The sequence below is a fragment of the Oncorhynchus mykiss genome, chromosome 10, assembly GCF_013265735.2.
Source record: "Oncorhynchus mykiss isolate Arlee chromosome 10, USDA_OmykA_1.1, whole genome shotgun sequence".
Lineage (NCBI taxonomy): Eukaryota > Metazoa > Chordata > Actinopteri > Salmoniformes > Salmonidae > Oncorhynchus > Oncorhynchus mykiss.
The window spans coordinates 14,996,617-15,017,647 of record NC_048574.1 but is presented as its reverse complement, the minus strand read 5'-3'; the positions used below and the strand labels follow the sequence as shown (position 1 = coordinate 15,017,647).

Below are 21,031 nucleotides of genomic sequence, written 5' to 3'. Positions count from 1 at the left end.
AGTCGAATATAAACACTAGGTTGAGTTAAAGTGATTTATGCTTAGATAATGACAGAGGGGGGGGGGGGGGGGGGGGGGGCAATGCAAATAGTCTAGGTAGCCATTTGATTAGATGTTCAGTAGTCGTATGGCCTGGGGGTAGAAGCTGTTCAGAAGCCTCTTGGACCTAGACTTGGCGCTCCAGTACCACTTGCCGTAGCAGAGAGAACAGTCTATGACTAGGGTGGCTGTAGTCTTTGACAATTTTTAGGGCCTTCCTTTGACACCGCCTGGAGGTCCTGGATGGCAGGAAGCTTGGACCCAGTACTGTACTGGGGCGTGCGCACTACCCTCTGTAGTACCGTGCGGTCAAAGGCAGTGATGCAACCAGTTAGGATGCTCTCAATGTCGCAAATCCTGGCTCTTCTCCTGTGCGGACGGTTTTGGGTATAAGCACATAATGGTGGAGATATGTGATGAGGTAGGAAGAGATTATCCTAGATCTGTTGTAAACGGCGGCGGGTTTAAGCCTACTGATGATGCGATATGCAGGAATAAAAAGATCAACAGCGCGTGCGCCACAAATAATGCAAGAGGCGAAGGCTTTTTTCACACGCCTGCGTGACTTCTAGAGTGTGACGCTGTAGCACCTCCTCTTACCCCTCCCTTTGTCCAGTTGACAGGATCCTTCTCAGGCAGGATTGGAAACCACTGACAGAGGTATGTCGAAATGTAATACTGTTGCCTATTATGGTGCACTATTGTATCCCTGTTGTGATGGACATTGACCTCTTGGCTTAAATGTTAAGAGATGGCACGTGCATTCACCGCGAAATCAGAAGCAGCCCAGGAGGAGAGATGCTGATAGGCATGCAGCAATGTTAGCTAGCTAGCTGAACAAGGCCTCAAGTAGCTAATACCCTGCTTGAGGTCAACTAAGTGTGGCCAACAATTATTTGGATTTATTGAGTTTAGTTACTTTTTCCCTCTGCAAATTGATTAAAACCGCTAGCTATAACCACCGATTATGCGAGGTATGCAGTTGTCCCGTTGTCTACAAATTGCTTGCTAAACCCAGCAGCTAGCTGGGAAAGGAAACTTAAGATGTCCAAGCAGTGATGCTTGTGTCACCTTGTTTCATAACCCCTTAGGCATCACGTAGCCAGGTTGCCTGGAAACCCGACGATGACTTTAATTCTATGTCGGCAGAAATGAGCGTTTGAATCAGGAAAGTTCTCTCATCACCTCTAAATTACAAGCCAGAATGTCGAATACAATTATATTTTAACTTACTTTACCGGTTGTCCGTGCGGTTGTTTCTTTTTCAGTTAGGAATGTAAGAAATAATTCCACAGGTACGCTGCAATTGAACTTTGAGTGACCCGACCAAATTCACATTGACACATCTAGATAATTTATTTCTCATTGAAATCTAGTCTAGGAAGCCGTAGAATCTGTTCTATGTGCACTATTCATATGCTTCCCGTTAAGTTCCTTTTGCTTCTTTTACGTTCGGTTTTGTAAATGAACTTCAAACAGCTGAAAATATATTTTACAGCGGTTTAGATGGTACAATAATTGTCTACACAATTGAATTTCTGGATCCAGGAAATGGTGGAGCGATTTCTGCATATTGCACCCTTATATAAACGTCAAAGCGCAGCATGTGCACATTATGAAAATACATGCATGCATACACGCCAAGTTCATGCACTTATTTACATGGTTCTGCTTCAGGTGATAGAAATAGAAAAGGACCAATGTCAGAGCAATCGGCAGACTGTTTAAAGGTGCAATATGCAGAAATCGCCATTAACCTGGTTGCTACAAGTTTAATAGTCAGGCTAATTTCAGTTTGACAAAACAAGCAATGTTTAGAGAATAGTTCTAGGGATGAGCGATTATATCGGTGGACATATCGGAATAGGCCAATTATTAGCTAAACATGTCAACATCTGTATCGGTCCGATGTCTTGTTTAACACCTATGTTAAAAACCCATGTCAAAGCTACCGTGCATACCTATATAACGTATGTGCATGATGTAATGACGCCACATAACATGTTGTGCTACATGTACAACACAGCATTCCTAACCTAGCCCACAATGTCTGCTATGTGGATCAAGCAGTCAACAAGTCGAGCAGTCATTTGAAAGAGTAATAACATTTCAGCGAGACAACTCAAAGGTGAAATCCATTAAAGCCAAGAAAATGGAATTCATTGCCCTTGACAATCAACCGTTCTCTGTCGTGGGTGATGTTGACTTTCGCCGACTGGTCGAGCACTGGTATACACTACCAAGTGCGCTGTTTTTCAGATGTTGCTTTACCGGAGTTACACAGTAATAGCGTCACTGCTATTAGCTTCATGACATACATTCTATGGAACGCCGTTTGCGTCTTTACATGTCAAAAAATATACATTAGCACTGTTAAAGCTGTACAAAAAAGTCTGCAAACACCGGCCATGAACGATGTGTTTTACAATACCGCGTTGGTAATGAAGCATCATTTGTTTGACCAGTAGAAACTGATGTCATTTTCATTATTCTTAGCAATGATTTAGGAATCCTATTAGCTAGGCAAACAACCTAGTATTAGCTAGGTTGTTTGCCTATTGAATTTGAACTTCATGAAAATAAATACCTACCCTGTTGCCCAAAGCTAACGTTATAAGCAGCCAGCTAGCTTCATCTCATTCATATATCTTTATGTACATATTCTTTATCCCTTTACACTTGTGTGTGTATAAGGACATATCGGACGTTAGCTAGATTACTCGTTGGTTATTACTGCATTGTCGGAACTAGAAGCACAAGCATTTCGCTACACTCGCATTAACATCTGCTATGTGACAAATAAAATTTGATTTGATCTGGCTAGTGAGGCTGTTCCACCGGAACAGGTTATTGTGGTAGCCACAACTGTGGATTTTTATTTATATATATATTTTACTTTTTACCCCCCTTTTTCTCCCCAATTTCGTGGTATCCAATTGTTAGTAGTTACTATCATGTCTCATCGCTGCAACTCCCGTACGGGCTCAGGAGAGACGAAGGTTGAAAGCCACTGCACGCATCCAACCCGGAGGAAACACCATGCTCCTGGTGACCTGGTTAGTGTGCACTGAACAATGAGACAAGGCCTAACCCGGACGATGCTAGGCCCATGGACATCCCGGTTGCGGCCGGCTGCAACAGAGCCTGGGCTCGAACCCAGAGTCTCTGGTGGCACAGCTAGCTGCGATGCAGTGCCTTAGACCACTGAGCCACCCGGGAGGCCACAACAGTGGAATTTGCGGTTTGCCTTCAAAATAAAGTAATTGATGCAAATGAATACAAATAGTATAATTATGCCATACTTTTTATTTTGAAGGCCTTATTGTGGCTAGCTTCACATATGGGTCCGACCACCATTAATCAAATAAAAACTGGCTTATAAATTATTTTAGATAGCTAACTATAGCTACTGAAACAGATTGTCGTGTTATTTGACACGTAAAAAAGTGTTATTTGACGTATCTTTTTTGACACGCAAAGACCCAAACGGCGTTCCATAGAAATCCTGGTTGAGAATGAAATGACTGAACAAAGGAACAACGAAACAGCAAGTAAGTTCAAAACATTTATTTATTGTTTTACTGGTTATGGGGACATAAATGCCAACAAAATTACCTTTTGGTCAATGTGGTGTGTGCATGTGTCTAACCTTTATTTAACTAAGCAAGTCAGTTAAGAACAAATTCTTATTTCCAATGACGGCCCAGACAACGCTGTTCCAATTGTGCCCCGCCCTATGGGACTCCCAATAACGGCCGGATGTGATGCAGCCTGGATTTGAACCAGGGACTGTAGTGACGCCTCTTGCACTGAGATGCATTGTCTTAGATCGCTTCGTGTGTGTGTGTTAACTGTTTAACTTTACAAAAATGTTTAAAAGGCCGCTAAAATTGAAATATCGGGTATTGGTGTCTGGTTTTTGTGCAAGGAAAGTATCAGATATCGGTATCAACCAAAAATGTCATATCGATGCATCACTAGTGTCAATGCTGTGTCACTAGTGTCGTGTGTGTGTGAGAGAGATTGAGAGATTGGAGATGTGTGTAATGTATGTGTTCTGGAATGCTTGACACTTCCTGTCCCCTTCCCAGTGTTCCCCTCTGAGCCTGTTGGTCACTAGAGATTATAGTTAATTTTATGGGTTTGTGGAGGCTCGTATTATTTAACTTCAAAGTGTGATGAAATAAGGGTTGTGTAATGCTTGGTGTTGGGTGTCACTAAATCATGCATTTATTTACCACCGGGAGAACAAAGGTACATTTTAATTTGTTTATTTAACTATGCAAGTCCGTTAAGAACAAATTCTTATTTACAATGACGGCCTACCGGGGAACAGTGGGTTAACTGCCTTGCTCCGGGGCAGAACGACAGATTTTTACCTTGTCAAGGTGTGGTGATTTGAATGGCGTTTGAAGGATTTCTAAAAAATTATATTGAACCTTTTATTTAACTAGGCAAGTCAATTAAGAACAAATTCTTATTTACAATGACTACCTAACCCGGACGATGCTGGGCCAATTGTGCGCCGCCCTATGGGACTCCCAATCACGGACGGTTGTGATACAGCCTGGATTTGAACCAGGGTGTCTAGTGACGCCTCTAGCAGTGAGATGCAGTGCCTTAGACCGCTGCCCACTCGGGAGCCCTGAAGTTGTGGCTGTAGGCTGTGTGGCACACGCTGATGTACAAAATAGGTCTTTGGGTTATACTCTATTTGCAAATTAGCATTGTGCTCACATGTGTAGAGGACAAGTGTGCAGTTTACGCCTAGTCTTGGACTAAAAAGCAAGATCAATGGAGAATGTCAATTGACAATGCTTTTAATTCCAGGATTAGGCTTATTCTTTGTCAGTTAAACCACCCAATAATCTGCCAGCGTCTTTTTTGCAATCTGCAACAAGCAGGTGTTTTCTTATGTTATTTAACATGGAAATCTCTGCCCACTTGTTCTTACATAGTGGAGGTCGTCAATCCAATAATAAAACAAATCTAATCTGCAATTTAGAAATCACTTGTCTATTATTGAGATGGCCCAGTCTAGTGTATTCGTTTTGACTGTTGTGAAATCTCTATCCCGGCAAGTGTTATTTTTCTGATGAGTCAGAGTAAACGGGTGAGTCCGTCCAGGCACGGGTGTGCGCATGCCTGCCTGCTTTCCCAATCGGCCCACCCTATCCATCAATGACCCCCTCCATCCATCCCCTTCTCTCCCACGTCCTCCACCAGCAGTGTTCTCTCCCCAGCCTTCCTTGGTGTATCACTGAAGGCCCAGCACACTACTAGTTCTTTATGTCATTGGCGTTGCACGGAGGTTTGTGCCAAATATTTTATAACTAAACCAAGATCGACCACAGCCCGTCCTTTCAAAAGGGAACAAATTAGTCATAGTGGGCAGAACAGCTGTTTCACATTTATACATCCTTTGAAATATCTGTCTCGTTGCTCTGTGTTTGTGCTTTAGTCAAACACAAAGCTCTCAAATTGTATTTTTTTTAAACAGATAATGGCCGTTCCTCCAACCTATGTTGACCTTGGCAAGTCAGCCAAGGATGTCTTCACCAAGGGATACGGTGAGCACCTCAGTACTTCTACTCACTATCCATCTACTCAGCCGTGGCTCCTGTCCTGCAGAGAATGAGGAATGGACCAGCCTAGCCTAGTTTTATATCTATTTGGTGAACCCTCTAGTTTAGACTGGCTGTCCTTGGGCAGTGTATTGACTGGGAGACACCGCTGCACAGAGACAGTGAGCCTCAGGCTGTACTATGGGGATTCTTTTGTAAATGGGCCTTGAATAGCCCTTGGGGTTAGCCATAGTACTTTCCTAGGCAAGGGTGGCACTGCCCAGTGGACCAGCACACTGATTCCAAGAGGGGGATGGGAAGCAAGCTGGGGTTGTGAACCGTGGCTGACGCCTGGTATGACAATGTACTCTCTAGCGTATAAACCACATCAAATCAACACACTCACCCGATCAGTCAATGTTATGTAATAGTTCTAATAGATGTAGTTCTAGGCTAGTATTTCTCAGAGGGATTTATTGAACAGTGGTTTGTGTTCATGTGGTAAAATAAGTCTCCATGAGACTGCATGTGTATTATGGAAATAATTAGAAGCCAAGTGTTTACGGATTGCCAGGAATGTTAGTGAAAAGAATTTAACAGAACAGAAATGTATCATCAGTTTGAAGAGCACTCCTAGAATGTTTTGTAATTACAACAGTTTGATTTAATTTTCTTCCATGCCTCTCAGGTTTTGGTCTCATCAAGCTGGACTTGAAAACCAAGTCAGAGAATGGACTGGTGAGTTCCACAGCAGAGTTGGTCCGATTACCCCTTGGAGCCAAAAGAGGCACTTGACTCAGTGCTATAAATTAAGTAGTTATCTAGCCGTCTGTCATCATACAACTTAGAGGCCCTCTAGTTATCTTGCTCATTGACAACTGTGAAAGACCTCTGATTGCCAGCTTCACTTTAGATTATTTCACTAGCTGCAAAGGAAAACAAACTATAACATATTTATACTCAAATACAATCAAACACATAGTCTACACACAGATCATTTTTGGCCCATGTGATCCTCAACAATCTAAATCCTCACTGCTTTATAGCATGATCACATCTCACCTTTGACCTCTGTTTGACTCCATTCCCAGGAGTTCACCAGCACAGGATCTGCCAACACGGAGACCAGCAAAGTGGCTGGCACCCTGGAGACCAAGTACAAGTGGGCGGAGCATGGGCTGACCTTCACTGAGAAGTGGAACACTGACAACACTCTGGGCACAGAGATCACTCTGGAGGACCAGGTCAGGATCAGGTGTTCTTTAGATCAGGTTGCAATGTACTCAACTCCGTTTTCTTCAATCAGCAATTGTTAGAAGGGGGCTATAAACCAAGGAGTAATCCCATCACAGGGATGTTAATTGGGGAGGACGGGATCATGGTAATGACTGGAGCGGAATCATTGGAGTGGTATCAAATGCATCAAACAGGTGTTTGATGCCATTCCATTTGTCCCGTTCCGGACATTATTATGAGCCGTCCTCCCCTCAGCAGCCTCCACTGAATCCCATAGTGTAAATATAAAAAAAGACCAGCATTCACTGACTTGTTGCAGTTTCATTGATTTATTATATATTTTATGTAAGGGGTGGGAAATTCCAGTCCTCGAGGGCCTGATTGGTGTCACAGTTTTGCTCCAGCTAACACACCTGACTCCAATAATCACCTAATCATAATCTTCAGTTTAGAATGCAATTTGATTAATCAGCTGTGTTTGGTAGGGATGTTGACACCAATCAGGCCCTCCAGGACTGGAGTTGCCCACCCATTTTATGGCAATAGGCATAGGCCTATATTTACATAACTTCACATGTTTAATCTGGTGTGTGGGAGTATCAGTTCCCTATGGACCCCGCCACCCTGTTAAGTGGTGAAATTCTCATAGTAATTCTAGTTCGGCCCATACCTTTTAAATACACAACCATGCTTTCTTAACCATTCTTTCCAACTGTCTCAGAAATTCATTTTTAAACAGTCATGACCAGTCATGGTTTTTCATGAAATTGGATGAAACCACATCAAAGTATGACAAATGACTTGCTTCTACATTGATAAAGTTTGATCATAAAATTATTGGTCCCCTCCCCTGTGTCAAACACTTGGATTCAGGAGGGGATTATTAAGAGGATAAGGTGACATCACCCTAAATCTAATTTTAATACACCAATGGTAAAATGATATTCTCATACCACATTTAAATAAGTACCGCCTTGTAACCAACATTGGAGAAGGCGTGTTTGCAGAGGGGTGTGTTTTATGTAGCTAGATAGCGACTCTACTGGTGCCCAAATTTGACTGTAAGGTGTCAGCTAATATAATTAAAAGTTTTCCCTATTCATCTATGGCAAAGATACTTAGGTTTCCCCTTTCATCTGTGTCTGGTGTTAGCTAGTTACTGGCTAGCTAGGTCTTCTTCTGTGTCTGGTGTTAGCTAGTTACTGGCTAGCTAGGTCTTCTTCTGTGTCTGGTGTTAGCTAGTTACTAGCTAGCTAGGTCTTCTTCTGACACAGTATTCATGTCAACACATCTGGCAGTGCTGCTGTGAACCGCATCACAAGATACATGCCAAACGCTCAATGTATAAAAAATAACACCATTGATGCAATTTCAATGTTGTTTGAGTTGCTTTGTGTATCACCAAATTTGCTTGAGATGATTTTACTGCAACACTGCTCACTGCGTCCAAGTTGCTTGACATAGGTGTTTCAAAGAGCTGTCAGTCAAGGTGAGCTCATGAATATAAGCTCCATGCCCACTTAGCCTGTCTTTTCAAACTTCCTGGTAGTTAGCCATGAGAGAGAGTTTTCTCCATTTTTTTTTGCATTTCTATCCAAAACAAATATTATGGGTGATCTTTTAGTCATTCAAAAGGCTATTTTACATGGGAATCAGAATGACTGTTTGGGACCTTTTTTATTTTATTTTTTATTTTTTTATTAAGGGTAACTCTCAACCCCAATATCACCCTTTGTCCAACCCCTTAAAAAAATGCATTCAGGTGAAGTTGTGGGTAGGGGGAATTGCTCATAAATATACATTTTGGGGGTGGGTGAATGTAGTTGTACCTGAGCTCAACACTTTCTTGCTAAAGCATACTTACCTGAAGTTCAGTGATACGCTCTGATAATAAAATGATGTGCATCACGAGCAAATACGGCTGTGGACCTTTTAGCTCACAGTGGTATGCCACTGAGATTCTGACAGCTATTGCCACTGGCGGTATAAATTTGAATCCCTCATGGGGCGCAAATTTTTGAAAATTTGAAATGTGAACTCATGTTTATTGTGGTGTTGGGAAGAAAAATACAATTATCACCTTGACAATTAAGATTAGGGGCTCAATCCAACCCACATTGCAGTATTTACGCAGTACCTCTTTTTCTAACGGTCAAATTAACTGTATGAAAAACATACAACTACTACCAGGGCGAACCCGTTCACAGGTATGCTTTAACCTTTCAGAATTAAAGTGTGTGGGCACGGGATGACTATTGTAAATAAAGGATGAACAAATAATTAATCTGCTACATGTGGATTAGAACTCCCAGCCAGTGAAATATGAGTGACCTGTGTTTTAGAGGACTGCGCCTCCAATCAGTCATAGCAATTCGGGGAAAAATCTACTCGTTGATACGATGGTTGTAGCTACGAATATAAACATATATTCTCTTCATAGACTACTTTTTTCCCCCCATTAAAGCACATAGCTTACTGTTTCATACACATCTAAAACCTTGAATTTAGGCAAGGAAGCGTCATGCTAAATATTTTGGCACACTCCACTTACCAAGACCATTGCCAAATAAGGCACGCTGTCACCTGCTTTTACAGTAAGCATTGAAGTGGTACCACCCAGCACATCTACAGTAGAAGGGAGTGTATTTCATACCACCCCCTCCCTTGAGGTGGTACCACCCAGCACATCTAGAAGGGAGTGTATTTCATACCAACCCCTCCCTTGAGATGATATTAGGTGCCTCAACATCATGACTTCAGTGGTAGAGTTGAACTGCTAGGAGCAAAAAGAGCTAGATTTACTACTAAAAGACCAAAATATATCACTTGTGCAATGTACTGTCAAAATGAAGACTACTATAACTAAGCCTGAAACATCTGGTTTTGGATTATAATATTTTCTTCTTCATGAAAGTTACTCTTTAATTCTGATTCATTCACGCTTTCCATCTCTCTCTTTTTCTCCCCTCAGTTGGCCAAAGGGCTTAAATTGACGTTTGATTCCTCCTTCTCGCCAAACACTGGGTAAGAAATTACTATCCATTTAATTGCTTCACATTATTAATGAATTGAAATAAATGTCATTACACAATACATCACACAATACATGATGAAAAGGAATTTTCTGTTGAATATAGGTCATTGGATGTATCCTGCCATTCTGACACTGTATTACCTCACACTGACAAGTTCCTTCCGCCATCCCTCACCTCTCTGCTTTAGCAAGAAGAGTGGTAAGATCAAGACCGGCTATAAGAGGGAGCACCTCAACCTGGGCTGTGATGTGGACTATGACATCAACGGGACGGCAGTGCACGGCGTGGCGGTGGTGGGCTACGAGGGCTGGCTGGCCGGCTACCAGGTGACCTTCGAGGCCGGGAAGAACAGGGTCACCCAGAGCAACTTTGCCGTGGGCTACAAGACCGACGAGTTCCAGCTCCACACGAATGTGTAAGTAGATGGAATTAAATTAATAGATACGGAAATGTGGTTCAGGTAGGCCTCCGCGCTTCAGCAAACAATGGAAGTAAGACGGGGGCTCAACAACAACAACAACAATGACAGTAAGCCAGTAACGTGGGGCTTAACAACAATGACAGTAAGCCAGTGATCGGTCTTAACAACAATGACAGTAATCCAGTGATGGTGCTTAAAGACCCTGAACATGGTCTTTAGGGTCGATTTACAGTGATGAAGCATTTTGTTTATGTGACTCATTCAGGAGTAATACCCTCAACTGAGTGTTGCAAGCACCAAATCAAATGTTATTGGTCACGTACACATATTTATCTATCAGACCTACCATCCTTCAACCAACCAAGCCTTTTAAACCACTAGTGAGTAAAATGTTGTTTCCAGCTCTTTGAGAACTGACCTTGTCTGGACAATAGCAACTCTAAGCACTCTGTCTGGCCCCCTCAGATGCAGACTGGCAGTTATTTTAGTCCCACTGTATCCCACGGTGATGGGATTTGTGAAAGGGCTTTGTCAGAAGAGGAAGGTGGATAGTATAGTAAGCTAACCTCCTGCTGTGACCTGTCCTCCCAGTCATGATCACTTGTTTTGACAAGGTCAATTAGCTCTGAGACGTTGCTCCTTAATCCTTTGACAGCTCATCCTTGATATATACAGGTAACTGCCAAAATAAAGGAAACGCCAATCTAAAGTGCCTTAACAGGGTGTTGGGCCAGAACAGCTTCTATCCTCCTTGGCATAGATTCTACAAGTGTCTGGAACTCTATTGGAGGGATGCAACACCATTCTTCCACAAGAAATTCCATAATTTGCTGTTTTGTTGATGGTGGTAGAAAACACTGTCTCAGGCGCCACTCCAGAATCTCCCATCAATGTTCATTTGGGTTGATATCTGGTGACTGAGATGGTCATGGCATATGGTTTACATTTTTTCATGCTCACCAAACCATTCAGTGACCACTCGTGCCCTGTGGATAGGCGTATTGTCATCCTATGGGGGGGCATAGGCATGGTAGCCAAAATAATGGCCAGATTTTGTTTTTATACATGACCCTAAGCATGATGGGATGTCAATTGATTCATTCAGAAACCACATCTCTGTGGAACCAACTGCTTTCAATGTACTTTGTAGCCCTCATTTACTCAGGTGTTTCCATTATTTTTGGCAGTTACATGTAGGTCTGCTGGTTAAGATTGTGACATTGATCGTCTGATTGCAATTCATGTGATGGGTAATTCATGTTTTTGTATAGATCATGGATACTCTGTAAAGCAGTATCTTAAAAAAAAAAAAAATGAAATGCACAAGGCCTTGCTATGTCTATTGGAATGGATTTGTTTTTTTATATATATATATATATATATATATGTATATATATATATATGCGCTAGTTCCCACGGCCTTCTGTATTCAAAGTATCACCCTCATAGTGATGAATAAGCTTGTTTTTCATAACAGAAATGATGGCACAGAGTTTGGTGGGTCCATCTACCAGAAGGTGAATGACCAGCTGGAGACAGCAGTTAACCTGGCCTGGACCGCTGGTAACAGCAACACTCGCTTTGGCATCGCAGCCAAGTACCAGATCGATGCCGACGCAGCCTTCTCGGTAAGAGGCCACAAGCTAGTCCTCACTGGCTGAGACTTGACCTCTGCCTGGGGTCATGTTCTGGGCACGAGTAGAGAGCTGCTAGGCTAATCAGTTTAACATTATTTATTGAAGCATTGTTGTATTTAAGTACCTCTTGATTGAATCCTAAATGTTGGTTTTTCATGACCACCTTCCTGTTTCTCCTACAGGCCAAAGTGAACAATTCTAGTCTTGTTGGCCTAGGATACACTCAGACTCTGAAGCCTGGTGAGTATATTGTTTTACATTTATTATAAAAATGTTATTTGACAATTTTCCTCCATGCCAGTGACGTCTTGATGAAACGTGCAGTAAAAAGCAGTTGAAATGTCTTTCTGCTGTATGTAGGGCAGAAAGGACAACGGCAGTTCAGTGGTTGCTCCACTAAAGTTTTGTGGTTATGCTGCGGTACTTAGAAGTAATTTCTCATTTAGTACAGTACCCTGCGTCACCACTTCATTTCTCCAGACCAGTGCAAGGGGGAGTTAGAGCACTGCTTATGCTTTTGGGTCCTACTCTGTCTCTAACTGACAATGAATGGGTGACATAAACCTAAATAGAAACTGATAATTGTGCACAACTTCAGTATTACTTTCTAAAACTGTTGTTACGCTAAGGTTTTTATTCTATTAGGATGATTTTGCTCTTACTGTAGTACTGTAGGCCACTCCCAACCGGTCACATTGTACAGCGCCTGAGTGGTGCAACGGTCTAAGACACTGTCTAGCAGTGCAAACTGTGTTGTTACAGATGCTGGTTCAATACCTGTGCCGGCCTCGACTGGCAGACCCATGAGATGACTGTAGGTTTTTGGTTTCTCTCCCTTTAAAAGCAGAAATAAATAATTCTAAGTAACAAACTGGCTTTATTTACAAATTAGTAACAGTCTCACCCCATGTTCAGGAATGGCCTTTTTCTCTCTCATTTTACGTTATTTGAAAACAAAATAATCTCCAAATAGTTTTTTTAAACAAAGCGATGATTATTAATTTAGAATTATATAAAAGCCCCTTGGATATTCTCACATATATATTATTAACCCTGTTATTAGCAGGACAATATATATATTGGTCATATGGGTCATGGCTCCCGAGTGTCACACAATGGGATTTCCTTGCAGATCTCCAGCTGTATCCACTATTATGTATCACATCCGAGTCCCATAGGGCGGCGCACAAATGGCCCAGTGTTTCTCTCCCTCTAAAAACAGAAATAAAATGTTTTGGCCTTTACAAATATTATTTTGGCCTTTTATTCAGATTACCATCATTCACTTTAGTATTTTTTTTAAGGAAATAATCTCTTAATATCGTTATATTATCCCTTACATATTACCATGAATGAGTGACTCACTCATTCATGACTTTGGATCAAAATAAATAAGTTTAACCATTCATTCTGATAGTCTTTAATAAAGAAAATGTTTTGGTTATCCTGACCTGGACACCATGTACAGTATTATAATAGCCCATTATGGGCTATTAGCAAGACAATATACCTTTACCAACACCTCTCTGTATTTATACTTTGTGGATGGGGCCTCCCCAGTGGCGCAGCTGTCTAAGTCACCCCAATGCAAAATGCGTTGCTACAGATGCAGGTTTGATACCCGTGCCGGCTGCCACCGGGAGACCCATGAGGCGGCTTTTGGTTTTAATTTAGAATCCTCCAATCCTCTATTATTGGCAGAGAGTCATGTTATATTTTTCGATATACTGTATACCGTAGGCGACATGAGTCTCACTAGTGTTGAGTAATGTGCTGTTAAAAGTGGTGTAGATCTTATTTATTTAAAGAACATATTGCACCTGTACTTAGCCTATCTGTAAATAGCCCATCTATCTACCTACCTCATCCCCATACTGGTATTTATTTATTTTGCTCCTTTGCACCCCAGTATTTTTACCTGCACATTCATCTTCTGGCGATCTACCATTCCAGTGTTTAATTGTTATATTGTAATTACTTCGCCACCATGGCCTATTTATTTCCTTAACTTACCTCATTTGCACTCACTGTATATAGACTTTTTGTTTTCTTTTGTTCTACTGTATTACTGACTGTATGTTTTGTTTATTCCATGTGTAACTCTGTGTTGTTGTATGTGTCGAATTGCTACGCTTTATCTTGGCCAGGTCGCAGTTGCAAATGAGAACTTGTTCTCAACTAGCCTAGCTGGTTAAATAAAGGTGAAATAAAATAAAAAAGTTAGAAGCAATAGGAGTTGAAGCAATGGCCTACAACCATTTTTTGCACCGTTTTGTATTGCTCTGAAACAAGCATGGGGACTGGTCTTGATAAATCAATGCAATTTTTATTTTAACTGAATCTCTGTTTGAGTATTGGATAGACTACAATTATGGTGTAGAAATGCTATGCTCTTAGTGTAACCTTTTTATTTAACTAGGCTAGTCAGTTAAGAACAAATTCTTATTTACAAGGACAGCCTACTTATTCCTCCCCGTCGGGGAATTGAACCCCGGTCTCCCGTGTGCCCGCACGACACGGCGAGTCTTTGACTAAATAGCCCAGTACTGTAGCCTACTCCCGACCGTCACTTTGTACAGCGCCATATTTTCCGTTCCATCCTAATGGAAAGCAAGAGTGTTTTTCATTTTTCTTGGAATAGGAACACCATAATATTAATTAAATTAATCCCAAACTCTAAAAGTAATTGGAAAGGTACAGTTGAAGTCGGAAGTTTACATACACCTTAGCCAAATACATTTAATCCTAGTAAAGATTCCCTGTCTTAGGTCAGTTAGGATCACCACTTTATTTTAAGAATGTGAAATGTCAGAATAATAGTAGAGAATGATTTCTTTCAGCTTTTTATTTCTTTCATCACATTTTCAGTGGGTCAGAAGTTTACATACACTCAATTAGTATTTGGTAGCATTGCCTTTAAATTGTTTAACTTGGGTCAAACGTTTCGGGTAGCCTTCCACAAGCTTCCCACAATAGGTTGGGTGCATTTTGGCCCATTCCTCCTGACAGAGCTGGTGTAACTGAGTCAAGTTTGTAGGCCTCCTTGCTTGCGCATGCTTTTTCAGTTCTGCCCACAAATTTTCTATGGGGTTGAGGTCAGGGCTTTGTGATGGCCACTCCAATACCTTTTACTTTGTTATCCTTAAACCATTTTGCCACAACTTTGGAAAAATTACTTGTCATGCACAAAGTAGATGTCCTAACCGACTTGCCAAAACTATAGTTTGTTAACAAGAAATTTGTGGAGTGGTTGAAAACCGAGTTTTAATGACTCCAACCTAAGTGTATGTAAACTTCTGACTTCAACTGTAGATACAAGTGATTTGTGACATTGTGGTTACAATAAAGAATGTAAACACGATGCTGTGTTTTTATTTACAGTAGTGATGGACAGCTGGTGGCATTTTGAAAACTGGTTTTCAAACACCTGTAGCCCGATTGGCAGGACAATATACCTTTACCAACACCTCTCTGTATTTTCATACTTTGTGGATGGGGGCTCCCGCAGTGCAACATGCGTTGCCACAGATGCAGGTTTGATACCTGTGCCGGCTGCCACTGGGAGACCCATGAGGCGGCTTTTGGTTTTAATTTAGAATCCTCCAATCCTCTATATGTAATTATTGGCGGAGAGTCACGTTATACTGTAGGCCTACCGTAGGCGACATGAGTCTCACTAGTGTTGAGTAATGTGGTGCAGGTCTTATTTATTTAAAGAGCATATTGAAGTTTGACGCAATAGGATTTGAAGCAATAGCCTACTACTATTTTAGCACTGTTTCGTGCTGCTCTGAAACAAGCATGGGGACTGGTCTTGATAAATCAATGCGATTTTTATTTTCACTGACTCTCCGTTTGGTTATTGGTTAGACTACAATTATGGTGTAGAAATGTTATGCTCTTAGTGTAACCTTTTTATTTAACTAGGCTAGTCAGTTAAGAACAAATTCTTATTTACAAGGACAGCCTACTTATTCCTCCCCGTCGGCGAATTGAACCCCGGTCTCCCGTGTGCCCGCACGACACGGCGATTCTTTAGCTAAATAGCCCAGTACTGTAGCCTACTCCCGACCGTCACTTTGTACAGCGCCATATTTTCCGTTCCATCCTAAAGGAAACCCGGAGGGTTTTTCTTGGAATTGAAACAACCATAATATTAATCAAGCAAAATGTCTTAATCAGTCCCATATACTATGTTCTTACAAAAAAGGTTTTACCCTTCAATAGTGGCTGTACTAGAGAATGTATCAAAGGCCTCTTAAAGATGCCCTCTAGTGGTCAAACTAGCACTAACTACCATTAATGGTACCAGTGGTTGGCACTTAAATAATTTGCCGTAGAATTCTGCGGCACCACGCAAGCTGTGCTGCAGTACGCTACAACATTTTAAAGGACGAACCACTGTAGGCACTTGACCTCAGCCAGTCAATGAGCCCTGATCTTGTCACTTGACCTCCTCAGCCAGTCAATGAGCCCTGATCTTGTCACTTGTAACTCCTGCCAAAGTCACCTTGCTGATGCCTTGTCTTTCTGTCCGCAGGAATTAAGCTGACCCTCTCTGCTCTCCTGGATGGGAAAAACATTAACGCTGGTGGGCACAAGCTCGGTCTTGGACTCGAGTTTGAGGCATAAGGCATGGAACGCAACAACAAATATTTTATTGAAATAGCTATCCTCACAACCTTGTTTCCCTTACAGTAGATGTGCTATGGTTGAGGTGAGGCGGCATACAAGGTCAAATCACGCTACAGTTGATATGCTACTTTTACAGGACCACTTCAGATAAATTATTTTGGAATACAGGGCCCAGTTTAGAATAAAACTATAACAAGTTTAAAGGTAGAGTCTGCAAAATGTTAAAATGGGAAAGCTCTGTTGTGCATTTGTATTTCACTACAATCATGTAAACACTTTTATTATCTTTGTTTCAATAAGGATAAGAGAAAATAAGATACTGTTGGTCAAAAAAGGGCTTTGCAGGAGTTAGTAAACAGTTTACTTTCTGTCCACAAGGTGGTGCTGTTGCATGACATTCCTTGGCGAAGGTGATCTATTCCTCTGTACTGGAGTTCTCTCATTGTAAACTGACAAAGAAGGGAAGTGTCTAAGATATATTATTATGGGTTCGTGGTTTTTCACTTAAGCAGTAGTAGCTCTGAGGCACTAAAACCCTGTTGTGTACATCCAGGATTCATTCCAAATGGCACTGTTCCCTATATAGGGAACTACATTTTAGGGAATCGGATGCTATTTGGGACAGATTCAGTTTTTTTTTTTTTGTCTCACTTGTCTTTCTGTGCAGTTGGTGTGAATTGTCTTTTGTTACATTGGTCAAATAGAGCAAAAATACTATAATTCAATACTTAACCCACCTGTGATGTTTAAGACAAACCTCTGTCAATTGTTCCTAAAAAGAACAGGGAAGGTAACATGTCCTGCACACTTCAACATCCCTCTTAATACAAATGCTTTGGTGAAAAGAGATGAATGGTAGTCTTCCGATGATTGTGTTGGAACAGACCAACTGCACCTGACAGTGTTAAATAAATACCAACAACCTCTTGAGTATGCCTTTGTGCTTTTTTTCACCCATAATGATTATGGAAATAAATGCCTTGGATTTGCTTTAGTGCTATATTCTCATATCTACCACAGATTGCTAAGTCGTACTGAAATTTGTCCCCCAAAACATGATCAGTGTCATTTTCATCATCCATGGCATTAGCTGGCTACCATTGCCAAACGTGACAACCATGGGACTTGACAGACACAAATTTGGCACCAGGCTATGATAGCATCACAGTTAGGGCCGTGCATATACCTTTCAGGGGGCAGGTGCTCAAAATGGGGAAAGGGAACCCCCCCCCCCCCCCCCACACACACTTTTTTACTTGCAGAATTCATGTCTTGAAATCCATAACATACCAAATGCCTATGTAGTAAAAATGTTACATTGTTTATCATATACATATTTCTGCAACAAGATATCTCTATCTTAAAGGTGCAATATGCAGAAATCGCACCACCATTTCCTGGCTGTGAAAATTCTAATAATTTACCTAATTTCTGTTTGTGACAAAACAAGCAATGTAGATAATCCTTGTACCGTCTAAACATTGACAGAGCTGGTGTAACTGAGTCAGGTTTGTAGGCCTCTTTGCTCACACACGCTTTTTCAGTTCTGCCCACACATTTTCTATAGGACTGAGGTCAGGGCTTTGGGATGGCCACTCCAATACCTTGACTTTGTTGTCCTTAAGCCATTTTGCCACAACTTTGGAAGTATGCTTGGGGCATTGTCCATTTGTGACCAAGTTTTAACTTCCTGGCTGATGTCTTGAGATGTTGCTTCAATATATCCACGTAATTTTCCTACCTCATGATGCCATCTATTTTGTGGAGTGCACCAGTCTCTCCTGCAGAAAAGCACACCCACAACATGATACTGCCACCCCGTGCTTCACGGTTGGGATGGTGTTCTTCGTCTTAAAAGCATGCCCCTTTTTCCTCCAAACATAATGATGGTCATTATGGCCAGATAGTTATGTTTTTGTTTCCTCAGACCAGAGGACATTTCTCCGAAAAGTACGATCTTTGTCCCCATGTGCAGTTGCAAACCGTAGTCTGGCATTTTTATGGTGGTTTTGGAGCAGTGTATTCTTCCTTGCGGAGCGGCCTTTCAGGTTATGTCGATATTGGACTCGTTTTGCTGTGGATATAGATACTTTTGTACCTGTTTCCTTCAACATCTTCATGAGGTTCTTTGCTGTTGTTCTGGGATTGATTTGCACTTTTCTCACCAAAGTATGTTCATCTCTAGGAGACAGAACCATTTCCTTCCTGAGCGGTATCATTGCTGCACGGTCCCATGGTGTTTATACTTGCGTACTATTGTTTGTACAGATGAACGTGGTACCTTCAGGCATTTAGAAATTGCTCCCAAGGATGAACCAGACTTGTGGTCTACAATTTTTTTCCTGAGGTCTTGGCTGATTTCTTGCGATTTTCCCGTGAAGTCAAGCAAAGAGGCACTGAGTTTGAAGGTAGGCCTTGAAATACATCCACAGGTACACCTACAATTGACTCAAATTATGTCAATTAGTCTATCAGAAGCTTCTAGAGCCATGACATTTTCTGGAATTTTCCAAGCTGTTTAAAGGCACAGTCAACTTAGTGTATGTAAACTTCTGACCCACTGGAATTGTGATACAGTGAATTATAAGTGAAAAAATCTGTCTGTAAACAATTGTTGAAAAAAACACTTGTGTCATGCACGAACTAGATGTCCTAACCGACTTGCCAAAACTATAGTTTGTTAACAAGACATTTGTGGAGTGGTTGAAAAACGAGTTTTAATGACTCCAACCTAAGTGTATGTAAACTTCCGACTTCAACTGTATATACATTGGCTGCATTCCAAACACTTAACAGACACACCCTCAACCCACAAATTAGGTGGACACCTCTGATGACATATCATGACGTCTGATGAGTATACACTTAAAATCAAATTCAAATAAAATGTTATTGGTCAAATGCACATGGTTAGCAGATGTTAATGTAGCAAAATGCTTGTGCTTCTAGTTCTGACAGTGCAGTAATATCTAACAAGTAATCTAACAATTCCCCAACAACTACCTAATACACGCATATCTAAAGGGATGGAATAAGAATATGTACATATAAATAAATGGATGAGCGATGGCCGAGCGGCATAGGCATGGTGCAATAGATGGTATAAGGTACAGTATATACATATGAGATGAGTAATGTAAGATATGTTAACATTATTAAAGTGGCATTATTTAAAGTGACTAGTGATCCATTTATTAAAGTGCAGCAGCCTATCTGAGTTAGTGATTGCTGTTTAGCAGTCTGATGGCCTTGAGATCGAAGCTGCTTTTGAGTCTCTCGGTCCTAGCTTTGAAGCACCTGTACTGACTTCGCCTTCTGGATGGTAGTGGGGTGAACAGGTGTAATGGATGTGAAATGGCTAGCTAGGTAGCGGTGCGCACTAGTGGCGTTTCAATCGGTGACGTCACTTGCTCTGAGACCTTGAAGTAGTAGTTGCTCTGCAAGGGCCGCGGCTTTTGTGGAGCGATGGGTAACGATGCTTCGAGGGTGACTGTTGTTGATGTGTGCAGAGGGTCCCTGGTTCGCGCCCGGGTATGGGTGAGGGGACGGTCTAAAGTTATACTGTTACATTGATGCTGTTGACCCGGATCACTGGTTGCTGCGGAAAAGGAGGAGGTCAATAGGGGGGTGAGTGTAACAGATGTGAAACGGCTAGCTAGTTAGCGGTGGTGCGCGCTAAATAGCGTTTCAATCGGTGACGTCACTTGCTCTGAGACCTTGAAGTAGTGGTTCCCCCTGCTCTGCAAGGGCCGTGGCTTTTGTGGAGCATTGGGTAACGATGCTTCGTGGGTGACTGTTGTTGATGTGTGCAGAGGGTCCCTGGTTCGCGCACGGGTATGGGCAAGGGGACGGTCTAAAGTTATACTGTTACACATGCAGTGGCTCGGGTGGTTGTTGTCCTTGATCTTTTTGGCCTTCGTGACATCGGGTACTGTAGGTGTCTTGGAGGGCAGGTAGTTTGCCCCCGGTGATGCGTTGTGCAGACCACACCACTCTCTGGACAGCCTTGCAGTTGCCATACCAGGCATTGATACAACCCATCAGGATGCTCTCGATTGTGCATCTGTAAAAGTTTGTCAGGGTTTTAGGTGACAAGCCAAATTTCTTCCGCCTCCTGAGGTTGATGAGGCGCTGTTGCGCCTTCTTCACCACACACCACACTCCACAGCCTACAGGGAGGAGGTGAAGGCATTCGGAGTGTGGTATCAGGAAAACCACCTCTCACTCAATATCAACAAAACAGGAGATGAACGTGGACTAAAGGAAACAGCAGAGGGAGCACCCCCTCTGGGACAGAGGGGGGTGCTCCCTCTGCTGAGCACGCACCCTTGTGGGGCCCCAGTGTTGAAGGTCAGCGAAGTGGAGATGTTGTTTCCTACCTTCACCACCTGGGGGCGTCCAGTCAAAGTCCAGGACCCTATTGCACAGGGCTGGGTTGAGACCCAGGGCCTCCAGCTTAATGAT

General features: G+C 42.0%; 1 protein-coding gene across 1 annotated transcript; it reads left to right on the top strand.

Annotated features, from left to right (window-relative positions):
* The first annotated feature begins 562 nt into the window (after positions 1 to 562).
* Positions 563 to 17,497, top strand: LOC110533382 (voltage-dependent anion-selective channel protein 1). Its single transcript, XM_021617520.2, has 9 exons — positions 563 to 699; positions 5,540 to 5,609; positions 6,292 to 6,341; positions 6,695 to 6,847; positions 9,811 to 9,863; positions 10,062 to 10,289; positions 11,773 to 11,923; positions 12,115 to 12,172; positions 16,473 to 17,497. The coding sequence occupies exons 2-9, from the start codon at positions 5,543 to 5,545 to the stop codon at positions 16,562 to 16,564; spliced, it is 852 nt and encodes a 283-aa protein (XP_021473195.1). The 5' UTR covers positions 563 to 699; positions 5,540 to 5,542; the 3' UTR covers positions 16,565 to 17,497.
* The last annotated feature ends 3,534 nt before the right edge of the window (positions 17,498 to 21,031 follow it).

Coding starts and splice junctions, on each gene's coding strand:
- LOC110533382 (XM_021617520.2), top strand. CDS start 5,543: ATGGCCGTTCCTCCAACCTATGTTGACCTTGGCAAGTCAGCCAAGGAT. Junction 9,864..10,061: donor TCCTTCTCGCCAAACACTGG/GTAAGAAATTAC, acceptor TCTCTGCTTTAG/CAAGAAGAGTGGTAAGATCA. Junction 12,173..16,472: donor CACTCAGACTCTGAAGCCTG/GTGAGTATATTG, acceptor TTCTGTCCGCAG/GAATTAAGCTGACCCTCTCT.